This window comes from Crinia signifera, chromosome 8, assembly GCF_055691185.1.
Source record: "Crinia signifera chromosome 8, ASM5569118v1, whole genome shotgun sequence".
Classification (NCBI taxonomy): Eukaryota; Metazoa; Chordata; class Amphibia; order Anura; family Myobatrachidae; genus Crinia; species Crinia signifera.
Genome location: NC_139224.1, coordinates 133,481,469 through 133,496,473, shown reverse-complemented (window position 1 = coordinate 133,496,473; position 15,005 = coordinate 133,481,469). Strand labels below are relative to the sequence as shown.

Here is a 15,005-nt window from a genome sequence, read left to right as displayed (position 1 = left end):
TTATCACCCTCCCATTTATCTCTTTTTAAATCTTAATACATCTGCCCCAGTGAGATCAATTATCTGATAGTGTATGACCATGTCAGATAATTTGGGTGAGATTTAATAGGATGAGAGATTCAAAAAGTGAGAGATTTGGGAAGAAATCTCCAGGTTTTTTAAAGCGGCAATCCTTTACACTGCAAGACCAGTTTGATTTTGCTGTGTAAATGATTGCCGCTTTAAAAAAAAACTGGAGATTTCTTCCCAAATCTCTCACTTTCTGAATATCTCATCCTATTAAATCTCACCCTTGGTGTCTGTCACAGATTATAGTGGGAGGTACATGGAAATTGTTTCCAAAATAAATAAAAATCTAAATTTGTTGTATCAAAGCCTTTTTAATGTTGGTGGCACTCAAACAACGGCCACCTTTAAAATCTCAATTTTTCTTTTGAGTATAATTTCACGTGATTAAACATTTTTTATTATTTTCATTTTAATTTTTTTTTTACTTTAACAAAACATAGAACAAGTGAATAGCCGCTGTACTAATCTTCTATCTACCTAATTGCACATGAGCAAATAAGGCTAATGCTATGTTTTCACTTTCTGAGCACAAAGAAAAGTCTGAGAACACATCTGTGGTGTCGCTTTACTGGTTCTTCATATAAATTACTAATGCAAATTATTCACAGCGCTGTGTTGACAATTCACGTGTGATAGCTATTTTAATCTGTTTTAAAATTCACATAAGCACACAGCTTGTAAGACACATATGGTAAAACAATATACTGTCTTTCTTATTAAAGGGGACATAAATTACCATAAAGCAAAATGCACAAGAGCTAACTACGGTACATACACATCTGAAGACAAATTCATGAGGGTTCTAACTATCATTTTTGGCATCAGTTGTAATTACAAACAAATGCAAAAAAAATATTTTACAAATAGATTTTTTTTATTATTATTATTATTATTATTATTATTAATAATAATAATAATAATAATAATATATTGGAAAGTGTAAGTGAAATATTGAGATTTCCCATGAACCATTTTAATTGTCGGTAACTACCCAGTTTGTTTTATCACTGTGTCCATTCTTAAAGTGCAATAGAATTTGCTGCGCTTTATAAAAACTTGTTAAAAAGTAATAAAACTGAGTGCTACTAGGTTACGATAATGCAGGCAACTCATTTTAATACAGTACATCAGGAATTCAGACATCACTTGTTAGGTGTAGAGGTTTAATACAGTAAATGTATAAATAGCCATTTCAATGCCATAGAAGACCTTAGGAAAAGAGGCCGGTCATACAAAAGAATAAAACATCTATCACAAAAAACTGACAATTACATATTTCATATATGCAAAATACACATATAATATGCATATATCTGTAACCAGCAAGAATCCATACACACTGCATATTGCCTTATCACTAGTTATTGTATTCTGCAGTTCCGGAGCCTCTCCGAACATCCCAAACCCTATTTACATTTTAGAGAGGGCATTAACTTTATTTCATCATGAATTTTAGTATCTGTTGGGTTTTACACTCTATATGAATGAATAAATATGCATATATTATGTAGATCAAATGAATAATCCTTTAAATTAGTCTTACTATTAGGGCCAGAGATTTGTAATAATATCCTTATTCTACAAAGCTTAAGAACATTGATTCCCACAAAGGATTAATTACAATATTTAATTTAGCTTTGTTGTCTCATGAAAACAAGAAAACAGACAGAGGATGAACAAGACTCCTGGGCTCCAGGCAAGATACTAGTTTGGGTCCTCCTACCCCCTTCCTTTGTCAAAAAACACATACAGTAGAAACTGTCAGAAAACGCAGTAGAGTCCAAACCTCCTTGCGGGGGTCCCGGGTGAAAACCGTCGGTGGTGTTAGACTCCGCCCCTATGATCAGAGTCACGTCAATTCCCCACCTGGCTGCGTCCGCAGTACCCATGTCGTATGAACTCTCCATACCTCAAACCACCTGTATTCCAGTACCCAGCATCCTCCACTGACATAATTACCTAATTGGTGATCATGTATGTAATTCATACCAATACATTTGGAAACGTTTGTGTAATGATAAGAACATGGATGACCATTCCTTGCTAGTAAAGATTTTATTGGTGTGTGTATGTGTGTGTATGTGGTGAAGAGTGGTGGTGGGGGGAGGGGGTTCCATTATAAACATATATAGTCTCAACTGCTGAGGTGATCCTGAAGACATCAAAGAGGAATTCCTTCCATTCAATGGCTTTTATCCAGGCCATTCACCAGTCTTTAAGCATGGTAGCAGCAATATAATTCTTAAAGTGACACCATGCATAAAAAAACTGCCAATGTTTCTGCCCTTCCCTGGACCTTAATCATGGCACATCAAATGGCAATCCATGCCATGTCACTTTATGGGAAAATCCACATAAGCTGGCTTGGCTCAGACGTATTATAATCGATCACATTCCCAAACTGACATGGGTTGGATTTAAGCGGCTAATGCTTCAGGTTGTATATAGGAGCGAGACCAGGCACTTTGCCATAAGGCAACTTGTGGGTCTGTCTGGAGGTGGCATGGGTAAAATAACACACAGTAATTCTAATGGAATCCGACCATATTGGCTCTGTCCCTCACCATAGACCCGCAAAAGGGGGCATATTGTTGAGAGGTTGCATACTTGCTTACTTCCAGGAAAGTTATGGGAGACAATTTTTTTGGGCAGTCTCCCTCATCCCCAGAAGAGCAGGCTGATCCCCTCTGTATCCTGGCTGTCAAATACCATCAATCACAGTCTCCAGGAGGTGGAGGAGCTAAATGATGCAAATCGGGTAATTTCACACTATTTTGGAAAAGCCCCCTCTCCACAGACCAACAAATCCCAGCATTTTGCCAGAATGTTGCGGGGTTTGATGATGCAGAGTCTGCCCCAGCCCCAGAGTGCACACCAGCATCTGCTCTCAGCTTCTTCTGGAGAGGAATTAAGAAAAATAATTAAGTACAGTATGTGGTGGGGGCCATGATGGTGCCCAGTCTAGCAGCCGTTATCGAAATTAAAGTATTTTGGTGCGTTACTGCCCTGATCATTTACTAACAACTGGAGAGTATCTGTAAAGATATGCCACACAATTCTAGATACTTTGTTAGAGCCTGACCCACCAGCCTGAGCCTTGTTCTTTATTAACATAGTTAGAAACGAAACACTGAGCACTGAATACTCGGAGAAGGGAAAGTTCATTCTAATGGACTTGTCCTTCATTGTTATGTATTCATTTCTCTGTGCATTGTAACCAAGGTCATTTCGGTTGCAGCCCCAGATATTGGTCATACATTGCATTACAGGCACTTCCTAAATGCTAGTCTCTACTGACAGTGTGCGGCTACATTAAAAATAGTAATTACTTCTTTTTTTTTAGCCAGAGACTACCATATATAGTATTTCTCTTTTAAATAAAAGTGTACATTAAAACTTAATCTTCTTCAGCTAAACTATAAAGACCTGTTTAATAAACAAATCCACTTTTTCCATGTTTGCCTGGTTTAGTATTTCAAGAGCTTTCTGTTATTATATACAGTGAGGCAAAAAAAGTATTTGGACAGCCACCGAATCTGTGTCTCCTCCACAGATTTTTGATGGGGTTGAGGTCTGGAGACTGGCTAGGCCACTCCAGGACCTTGAAATGCTTCTTACGGAGCCACTCCTTAGTAGCCCGGGTGGTGTGTTTGGGGTCATTGTCATGCTGGGAAGGAGGTTTGGTAATTATTTCCTAGCACGGCGCCCGCGATTTTGATTGTATTGATCGGATCGGAAAAATCGCCAACCAAATCGCATGCGATGCGATCAACGCGATCAACGCGATTTTTACATTGGAATCAATGTAAAATGGTCCCTGAGACCCAATTTTACATTGATTTCAATGTAAACAGCCCCCAAACCCCCATTTTAATAGCAAACCCCCCTGATGGGTGAAATGGCCCTCCATTGTTAACGCCACCCCACTATTGACACCAACCCTAAGAGTGGCGAGCGCAGCGAGCCCGCAAGGGGTGGCGGTACACGTCCTCCGACCTTTTCATACCCCCACAATCCACATCGGCATGGAGTTGATTTTATAAAGTGTGGCGAGCCACCGAGCCCGAAGCGTGGCGAGGGGACGCGCATAACTTCACAGGTATACGGCTGCGCTCGCCACACTTCGGGCTCGGTGGCTCGCTGCGCTCGCCACACTTTATAATATCAACTCCACGCTGACCTGGATAGTGGGGGTATGAAAAGGTCGGAGGACACGTACCGCCGCCCCTCGGGGTGGCGTTAACAATGGGGGGGCATTAACCATACGTTATAACCATATACAATGAGAAATAGGCCATATTGGCCCATTTCCCATTGTCCCCCATGTAAAATCGCGTTGATCGAATCGCGGGCCATTATAATGGGCCGTGGCCGACGCAATCAATGTGATTTTAACTTTAAAAATCATTTAACATTATTCTCTATGGGAAAATCGCGTTGATCGCATCGCGGCCCATTATAATGTGCCGCGATGGACACGATCAACACGATTTTCTCTTTTACCAGCAAATAAACTGGTGATTGACAGAAAATCGGGTCCATCGCGTCGATCGCATGCCTTAAGTACCTTAAACTTAAGGCATGTGATCAACCCGACGGGCGCCGTGTTAGGAAATAAGTACCGGAGGTTTTTGGGCAAAATCTCACTACATGGCCCTATTCATCCTCTCCTTGTTACGGATCAGTCGTCCTGTCCCCTATACAGAAAAGCAGCCCCAAAGCATGATGTTTCCACCCCCATGCTTCACAGTGGGTATGGTGTTTTTGGGATGCCACTAATTATTCTTCTCCCTCCCAACACGGCGAGTGGAGTTTATACCAAAAAAGTTAGATTTTGATCTCATCTGACCACATGACATTCTCCCAATCCTCCTCTGGATCATCTAGATGGTCACTGGCAAACTTAATGTGAGCATAGACATGTGCTGGCTTAAGCAGGGGGGCCTTTCGGGTGCTTCAGGATTGAATCCATGACAGCTTAGTGGGTTACTAATGGCAACCTTTGTGACTGTGGTCCCAGCTCTCTTGAGGGCATTGACCAGGTCCCCCCGTGTAGTTCTGGGCTGATTCCTCGCCGTTCTCAAGATCATTGATACCCCATGAGGTGAGATCTTGCATGGAGGAGCCCCAGGTCGAGGGAGTTTTTCAGTGATCTTGTATTTCTTCCATTTTTTTTTATTGTACCAACAGTTGATCTTATCTCACCAAATTGCCTGCATATTGTTGAGTAGCTCATCCCAGCCTTGTGCAGCTCTACAATTTTGTCCTGGTGTCCTTAGACAGATCTCTGGTCTTGGCCATGGTTTAGAGGTTGCAGTCTAACTGTGACAGTTGTCTTTTATACAGATAACTTCAAACAGGTGCCATTAATACAGGTAATGAGTGGGGGATAGAAGAGCTTATTAAAGAAGAAGTAACAGGTCTGTTAGAGCCAGAATCTTGCTGGTTGGTAGGTATCCAATATTGATTTTCAACAAGAATATACAAATAAATTATTTAAAGATCATATAATCTGATTTCCATTTTTTCTTCAACATTCTGTCTCTCACAGTTGAAGTGTACCTGTGATGGAAATTACAGACCCTCTCATCTTTTTAAGTGGGTTAACTTGCACAATCTGTGGCTGTCCTAATACTTTTTTGCCCCACTATACCTCTCTTGTACACAGCAAAGTAGCGTGGGTGGTTCCAATGGAGCTTGAGCTCCATGTGCTTTGCCAGGACTCTTTCTTACAGATGCAGAAGAGCGTTTTGGTCTCCATAGAAAACCTCTTGAACTTAAGGGATCCAAGTCCCAGCTCGGGTCTCCCTGCTTGGCTCGGATCTGAAAATGAGGCAAAACACTGAGAGCCAGGCCACACACACAGTTGCCTAGCAGGTTCCATTTAATGGACCTGCTTGGCCACAAGGAGGCTGGGTGTGGCCACACATAGCACTCCAGAACAGGATTCGGCCACTGCTGACCAGATTTCAAGTGAATCACAGTGCGGCACCACCACACTGTGTGAACACATACATTGAAGTGCCGCTAATGAGTGGATGGCTGCAGCACAGTGGGTCCTGGTGAACCAGACCCACTGTGCCGCTATGTGTGGACCAGCCCTATTAGATCTGGAAGCTGTCTGCTGTCTGATCCATTCAGCAGCCACTACCATGGCAACAGGATGATGGTTGGCTGAGAATGGCTGTCTCTCAGGAAAGGAATTCTGAAGACTGCACTGCTGCTGCTGTGCCTAGTGCACTAATGGTGGCTGCGAGGCTGCAAACTTCAGGAGGTGGTGGATGAAAGATGGGGAAGCAAGTACTGAGGAGTGCCGTCCAGCTGAATGTGAGCCCCCTTTCCTTTGTATATTTTGAAATGTGGGGCTATGTTCTAATATGTCCTTTTTTAATATGGTGAGTTAAAGAGGGTGAAGGTTCTGTCATTGGTGCTGCAGAATTTGGGGGTGTAATTTGGTACAATAAGCTTTACTGTGTGGGGTGTAATGTGGTGCATTGGACATTACTGTGTGTGGTGTAATGTAAATAAGGAACACTACTATGTGAGTAACATGAGTACCGTGCATTTGTACTGGGTGTACTATATTGTATAAATAAAGTTGGGGGCATGGATGAAGCATGGTCAAGAGTGAAAAATTGGATATGTGGAGAAGTTGTCCACAGCAAGCGGTGTACCTAACATATTTGGCACCTTGGAATGTACTTTTATTTGGCAACCCACCCCCCCTGCCCATCCCAGTTTGCCACAGTGCGACTCCAGTATGTTCACACTGTGTGCACCAGGCCCTGTGCTCCCCAGCACCTATATCCAGGGATGCCTATTTTGTCAGGCTCTGGCCCTACAATTTATTATTGAAGCCCGGATTATACAGACTCAACGACACAGTCCCGAAGATGTGGTCCCTTCCCTTCCGGTCCCTCTAAGAGTGTGCTGCCTATCCCTGGGGGCCCCCCACAGAGTGCTTTTTAGGAGACTGCTCTGATTTATAAAGCAGTCTGTGGGGGCCCCTAATGTGTGGGGGCCCCAGGACGATCGCCCCTGTCGTTTCTTGGATAATCCGACCCTGGGTAGTAACCAACATCAGAAAATAACTAACATATCATTAGCTTGAAAAACATGTGGTTTGTTACAATTTACTGTAAATATTAATTATATAGTTATAAAACATAACACATTCAGATTAAAACTTGCAAATATTGAAGAACATATCACATTTCCATAAGGTGCCACAGAGATAACATCACATCATTTAGCACAGTCACATTTTGAAACTCTAGCACATAATAGGTGGTTAAATGAAACATTTTCAACATTAGATCATATTCTAAATACTGTACAGTGGTAGAACACTGTTCAGAAGTCAACGGTTTTCAATTTGAATATACATCCATGACCAATTTCCAAGTGAAATTATGGAGAATTCGAGAAAGATTTCATTACAGGCTAATTTTGTGTTTGCAAAAGTGGTTTTAGGATTTAATTTCATTCTCAGCCTACCATTCCTCTGGACCAATAGGAATCAGTATGGAGGTCACAATAGAGCACAATGCCAATGCTTTTTCCCGCCATGTCATTCTACCTCATAAACATGTGGACCTATTTGCATTTCATGGCTCCAGGCAGCTATTATCATTGGGTCTTTGAAATGGACTACGATCTGCTGGGCTACAGTGGTGAGACTCTAGTCCTACTGTACATTAGCCTCAGTACAATACAATTTATTTATTGTGGCTATTGCAGTAAATTTGAATACAATTGATTAAAAGACTATAAATATAATTTTTCACTAGCCATTACAGATGGCGGGAAGCTATGTCACAACTTTCCGGAACAGCACCTAAGACACCTTTAATATTTCTTAGACTGAAATAAGAAAAAAAGGAGTGATAATGCTCACTCGGATCAGTGAGTGAGCCGTATAAATAATAAGCTCCTTCCTAGGAAAAATGTTTTCCATATAGAAATGTGTAGGGAGGTATCTCAGTAAACAGCTGCCACATTCTTCTTACGAAAAAAAGAGGTGTTGCTGATCCCTCATTACTAATACTCACATGTGAGAACACCTCAACAAAACTCCTAAAACCTTACATCCAATGATGTCTTCCTAGATCATCTAAAATCTATCACTAACTCCTTCGTATTCCATTTAAAAGCAAACCACCATAATCTACAGTAGTGCGCAAAGTAGGTTCTTCTGAGGCTCAATATCATCATGGCTTCCCTGGAATAAAGCACCAATCAGGTAAGAGGAGTGGGGAATTGCTTTAAAAAATAGCCTTTAAGTCATCTCTGCTTAATTAAACTGATAGTTTAATTTAGAACATACTTCTTACCCCTCCGGAAACCTCTAGACTTTTGGGGTAGTCCCCCGCTGCCCCAGAAGACTAGGTACCTGAATTTTTGTGAAGTGGGCAGGATTGTATGTTACTCACCGGCAATCGCAGGATTCGCGGGTCTAAATTGTTTCATTTAGCTACAGCCCTCACCACTGACCAGCAAATCAAAGGTGTTTCCGTATGTTTGGGGGCAGGGTATTATGGCGAGACCATTCAGGCCCCTGCAGGGTTCTCCCGAAGAGGAGACTTACAAAGAAGGTAAGTATTATTTAAAAGTCTAGCACATATAAACTTTAGCATAGAGATAGCGAAAGAGACATTACAATGTGTCAATCATTTTTCAATCAATAATGCACAAATTAAGTGTGGTATTTACATTTCAAACATATTATTCCCAGTGCATATCCCCTGCCGATTGAGTTCAGAACTTATTTGTGTTTTGTATACCGTAGTGATATTTTATCTAGATGACATTTCCTCTTCATCCTGTCCCATTTGCCATCCCCACAATATCGGAATTGTATTTATATCTGGCATTTTAACAGATAATGAAACAAAAATTTTCAATTACTTTGATGACATTTGCAAATTTATAAATATCTAGTTTGCTCAAATACATAAAATAATGACAATATCACATTTCCATTGCTATTAAACATCATGTTATATAAGGAACACAAGACTGCCATGTATCTGCTTCTGGCTAAAGAGAAGAAGTTAGACTTTTGGTAGAAGACACTCACCCACTCAGTACGACAATAAAGTCCATGATATTCCAGCCATTTCGAAGGTAAGAATTTTTGTGAAACACCAATCCCAACGCAACAATCTTAATTCCAGCTTCAAAACAAAATATTCCTATAAAATAGGGTTCCGTTTTTTCCTGCATGGACAAAGGGATAAAAACAGAGGTAACTAGCAATTTAGATATCCATATATAATGGTGAAATACATCATAAAGACATAAAAACTGCTCAAGGGAATCGCTGGTGGCTGCAAAATGCACTCAGGGAAGCAACAGAACTGCCATTTAGCCCTGGCTGGAGATGTTTGGCAGCATTTGTGGTAGACTGGCACCCCACCTCTGGAGCAGCCACTGGTCAAAATGTTGACACCCATAATTTAGCATAACCCTAATTGGTGCCTAACTCCTAGCCTCATTTCATGTGTTTACATTCTAATTGATACTTTTAATAATGTTGACATTTTTGTCAATGTCAAATTAAAGTCATTGTGGACATACAGAATGTTGACATGTTACAAATCTACATTCTGTCTGACTTTTTGTAAGTGCACATGACACTCGTTCACTGCAAAATGATGCCTTAAGCAGGGTTATGGGAAAGAGTCCTCAAATCCAGTCTTTCATGCCTAAAATGTGACACCCTAGTGGAATAATCTACAGCAGGGGTAGCCAACTCCAGTCCTCAAGAGCTACCAACAGTTAATGTTTTGCAGGTCTCCTCAAAGAATCACAAGTGAAATAATTAGCTCCACCTGTGGATCTTTTAAAATGTTTTGTATTCTTGTGGGGAAGGGGAATTGGGATGGTGAGAGTGGAACCGCACTGATAGGTGGTGAGTGACCACTGTTGAAATTATGAGATGGAAGGATGATAAATTGGTCTTTTAAAATGTGTCAGTGAGTAATGAGTACACATTTGCAGCAGATCGGATGTCTGGAAAATGTGAACTGTTGGTAGCTCTCGAGAACTGGAGTTGGCTACCCCTGATCTACAGTATGTACAAATAAGAGAATGGAACATTTATCTTGTTTTATGTATATTTGTCTCAACTCAGCAACTTTGTGAGCTCATCTGTCAAGGAGTGCTCCAGAAGTAGGAGTCAGGTGAGAGCTACTATGGGTGTCTCTCTTTGCTATCTCAGTGGTGGCAAAGTCCAATTTACGGATTATCATTGGAAGGGCAGTACTGAATGGAAACATTGTTATTACCATTGTTACATGCCTGGTGAAGACATGTGACCATTGTTGCTAAACCATTCGATGACTTGGTACAGTTTTACAAATGCACAGAAGAGAGAACTGGCATTACCACACATTGGAAGATCACACATTAGAAAAGAGCAAGTGATGGAGGTAACTTAGATAACTTGTCAACTTTTATTTCCAATCTTCTCTCAGTGGAAGCCCTTAGGGGAGATGCTTCTCACAGCTTTGGTGGCAAGGCTCGGTCTCTAAGTCATCAAACCTAACCCCATTGCATTAAAAAATTGCAAAATGCAGGTCCATGGGCCTAAAATGACACTGTTTGCATCATATTAGCTCTTCTCCCTCCATATGGACCCAGGATTCCCAATATTAGATCCCCGTGCTGCCCACTTCACTAGAAAGTGGGTGGGATATGGGAGATCTGCCTAATCTTCTGGGGGTGCAGGTGACTATCTGAAAATTTGTGAGCCTCCTTCAACTTCAGGGAAAGAATAAATTGATTTATACTGTATATAACATAGGGGTGAATACATCAAGCTAAACCAGTGGTTTCCAACCCATCACTCACAAGCTACTGGTAGCTCGCGGTAGCGATCCGGGTGGCTCAACCACAGCAGCTGCCCGCCCGTCCCTCCCTCCATTGCCTACCGCTGCTGCCGCTTCCAGTTCTGAGGGGAGGAGAGCACATTGCACGCCTCTCCTTCCACTCACTGTGTATCCCTGTGACTGACTGGTCTGTCAGCTAATCAGAGCTCGCAGGCTGGCAGCCAATCAAGTTTGAGCTTTCATTTGCTGATGGCCCAGGCAGTCACAGGGAGGGAAGTGAGGGGAAGGAAAGACACGTGATATGCAGGGCTCTCCTGCCCTCAAGGTAAGCTGCGGTGGAGGAGACAGAGGAGCCAGTTAGCAGGGGAGCACCAGACACTCATCCCACCGGCAGCAGCAGGAGCCCACAACAACAATGAGTTCTGCTGCTGGCACAGAGGGGGCATACCTGGCACAGTGGGGGCATATTTATATCTGGCACTATTGGGGACATACAGTATGTGTATCTGGCACTATTGGGGGAATATGTGTATCTGGCACTATTTGGGCATACTGTATGTATATCTGGCACTGCACTATTGGGGGCATATGTGTATCACACCCCCATTTTCATTGGCCGCATCCCATGTGGCATGTGGCTACACCCATTTTTTGGTGCGCACACACAGTACTGCCAGAGTATTCATTTAGAATGGCACCACAATCGGGCAGGCATTGTTTATCTGGCACTGCTGGGGGAATTGTGTTTATGGCATACCTGCGGGTATTGGGGGCATTGTGTAACTGGCATTGCTGGTGGAAGGTGTGTATATGGCACAGTGTCTATTCAGAGAGGCTGGGGGCATGGCCATTAGCTCTCAGAGTGCTGGCCATGCCCCCATAGCAGAAAAAATTGGTATGTTTAAATTGCTCTACTATATTTGCCTTTACCACCTCTGATGGGAGGCTATTCCACTTATCTACTACCCATTCTGTGAAGTAATTCTTCCTCAAATTTCCCCTAAATCTTCCTCCCTCTAGTTTCAGTGCATGTCGTCGTGTTCTGCTGCTCCTCTTCCTGTGAAGAATGTCTCCCACCTGTACCTTGTTAAAACCCTTGATATATTTGAAAGTTTCTATCATGTCCCCCCTTTCCCTTCTCTGCTCTAAAGTATACATATTAAGATCTTTTAGTCTTTCCTGGTACGTTTTGTGATGTAGGCCATGCACCATTTTAGTTGCCTTTCTTTGTACAGTCTCTAATGTATTTATATCCTTCTGGAGATATGGCCTCCAGAAATGAACACAGTACTCTAGATGAGGTCGTACCAATGACCTATACAGTGGCATTATTACTTCTTTCTTTCTACTGCTGATACCTCTCCCTATGCAACCAAGCATCTGACTTGCCTTCTTCATTGCTTTGTTACATTGCCTACCTGCCTTTAAATCCCCTGAAATAGTGACACCTAGATCCCTCTCTTCCTCAGTAGTTTCCATTATAGTGCCATTTATACTATATTTAGTCTTTGGATTTTTGAGACCCAAGTGCCCGATTTTGCATTTTTTGGCATTAAACTGTAGTTGCCATGCTCTTGACCATTCCTCTAATCTACCTAGATCATCAATCATTTGTTTTACCTCTCCTGGTGTGTCTACCCTGTGTCATCTGCAAAAAGGCACATTTTACCCTCAATTCCATTTGCAATATCACCAATAAAGATGTTAAAAAGCACTGGTCCAAGTACAGATCCCTGGGGTCCCTCTTCTCCGGCAGCGCAGTAAACCCTGGATTTGTGCCAGATTCTACTGCTCATGTGCAGTTCCTGCCTTATGATCCCAGTGACTTCTCTATTTTGCATATATATATATATATATATATATATATATATATATATATATATATATATATATATATATAAATAAATAACCAATGGTTCAAAGCTGCACATGCATATGCCCTTGCCGTACTTAGCCTATGTTAAAATGCCTCCATTCTACCAAAACAGGTGCAAGCAGACATGAGATGGCAGAATCACAGCTTCTGTTCTGGGCATGTGCAAGGCACATTCTTGCAAGCCCGTCTACTAATGCAGTTCTCACTCTGCATCAATACCCCAAACTTCATATTGTACATCTGGTGAAGAGATTGATTAACATCACTTAAGGCCAACACACACTAGAAATGTATCTTTCCAATCCGACTAATTGGAATGGAAATCTGGAAATTTCTGGGAACAAATTACAATCAACCGTTTGCTCCCAAACACTGGAAAATGGACAAAAGCAGTCATCTGCATAAATTGATTTAACCAATTTGTCTGTAGGACTAATTTGTTTCTGTTTTCCATGTTTAGGATCAAATGGTCAATTGTCATTTTGCTCCTAAAAATGTCCAGATTTTCATTCCAACCAGCCAGATTGGAAAGATAATCTTCTAGGGTGTATGGACCCTTAGGATCATTTTTGAATAAATTGCAGATATATAGAATAAGACACATTTTTTGCATTACCGTTGACTTTTTCTGGCCTATTTTCAATACGCTGGGAGATTTTGATTGCATTTATTTTTTGTCTATATTAACCTCTGCCTTGCATGCAGCTGTGATAAGTCTATAAATTGAATGAAGCAACAACTATTTTAAATATCACCGAAGGGATGGGTAGAAAATCCCAGCATGCTATGGTCAGGGTGCTGATAGCGGCATCCAGACAGTCAAAATCTCGACGGAACTTGATGAGTATTTAAACTCTAACCTTCATGGACCCCTCCTGCAGCTTAACCTAACTGCCCCACCCAGTATCCTAAACCAAACTCTCCCCCTAGTGCTTAATCCAAATCCTCCCCCTAGTGCCTGATCCTCCCCTAGTGCCTAACCCTAATTGTTCCTACCCACAGCAAAACCATAACCCTCTCCTCCTGCCCCCCCCCCCCCCCACCTCCTCAACTCTGTAGCATCACCCTAACGCTCCCCTAATGACTAACCATAACCTCCTGTAATTACCCTCTGGATTCAGACCATCAGGATACCGTCGTTGGTATTGTGATTGTCAGTATCCCAACTGTATTCCTCACTGAACCGTGTATTAAAACTTTTCCAGGGCTGACTAGTTGCTTCATTAAAAATCTAAACTAAAATACAGCTTCCTACTGCAGTAGCCAAGTCACGCGGGAAGACAGATGGAATGACTCACACAAATCTAATATTGGCTAACATGGCTTCTTTAGGTGTAACTTTGGAAAAGTAAATAGAAATTGTGTAAACCGTCCATTGAGTTGATTAAGTGCCCCATCTGTATTCACCATGCTGTGTGTCTGGAAAGGTAATGTACTATATTTAATCAGATGAAATGTGCGGTTACATTTGATGTTCTAAATCAACTGTTTGAAAATCCTCTTTCGAAAATATACAGCCGCTTCATTATTACGGCTTATATAGAATGTGGACAAATAAGATGCATGAAAAATAAATGTCACGGCATGAGATTGCTATCTGAATGTGAAAGCTATCTGAACATACCAGAATGCATTATGGGGCCTATTATTAAGCATTTTTTTCATACAATTAGGTAGATACTGCAGTCTCTGCATCATTTTAGGAGTTGTTGCTATTGTATGTACTAATATCCTAATCTCCAGAAGGCTGATTACTCCTACAGATCAAAGTCCACATTATTATCAATAGGGACAATGATCTGACCCCTTGACCATATTAGTTTTTACAATCCTCAGATGGTGTAAACTGATTTAAGCCTATGGAGCCCTAATAGCAGGAGAGACATCTTTCAATTCCCCTCCTGCAGTCTCCATCCGCCTCTGGTTCCAGAAACTGACACTCTGGGCAGGCCCAATGTCAGATTCCATAAGGAGTCCATCAAATCTGATCTCCTCCAAAATGCCAGGGAAGTAACCTGCAGGAACAAAGGTTACCAGCAAGTTACACCTAGCAAACAGTGGGGACATTTTCATTATGAAATAACCCTTTCCCGCAGCCTAACCATAACCTTGCCCCCCCCCCCCCTCCCCGCAAACCTAAACCTAATCCGCCCTCCCCTCAGCCTAAACACAGCCCAACCCTAAACCTCCCCACTGCAGCCTAAGCGTAACCTACCTCTGACTTAAGT

At 41.8% G+C, this 15,005-nt stretch overlaps 1 protein-coding gene across 6 annotated transcripts in view; it reads right to left on the bottom strand.

Moving 5' to 3' along the window:
* CACNA1E (calcium voltage-gated channel subunit alpha1 E) overlaps positions 1-15,005 on the bottom strand; it is a 643,532-nt gene that overhangs the window by 159,331 nt on the left and 469,196 nt on the right. For all 6 annotated transcript variants that reach the window (XM_083157191.1, XM_083157187.1, XM_083157188.1 and 3 more), the window contains one exon: positions 9,149-9,288. In XM_083157191.1, coding sequence (XP_083013317.1) covers positions 9,149-9,288 — 140 coding nt within the window. The remainder of the gene's footprint in view (positions 1-9,148; positions 9,289-15,005) is intronic.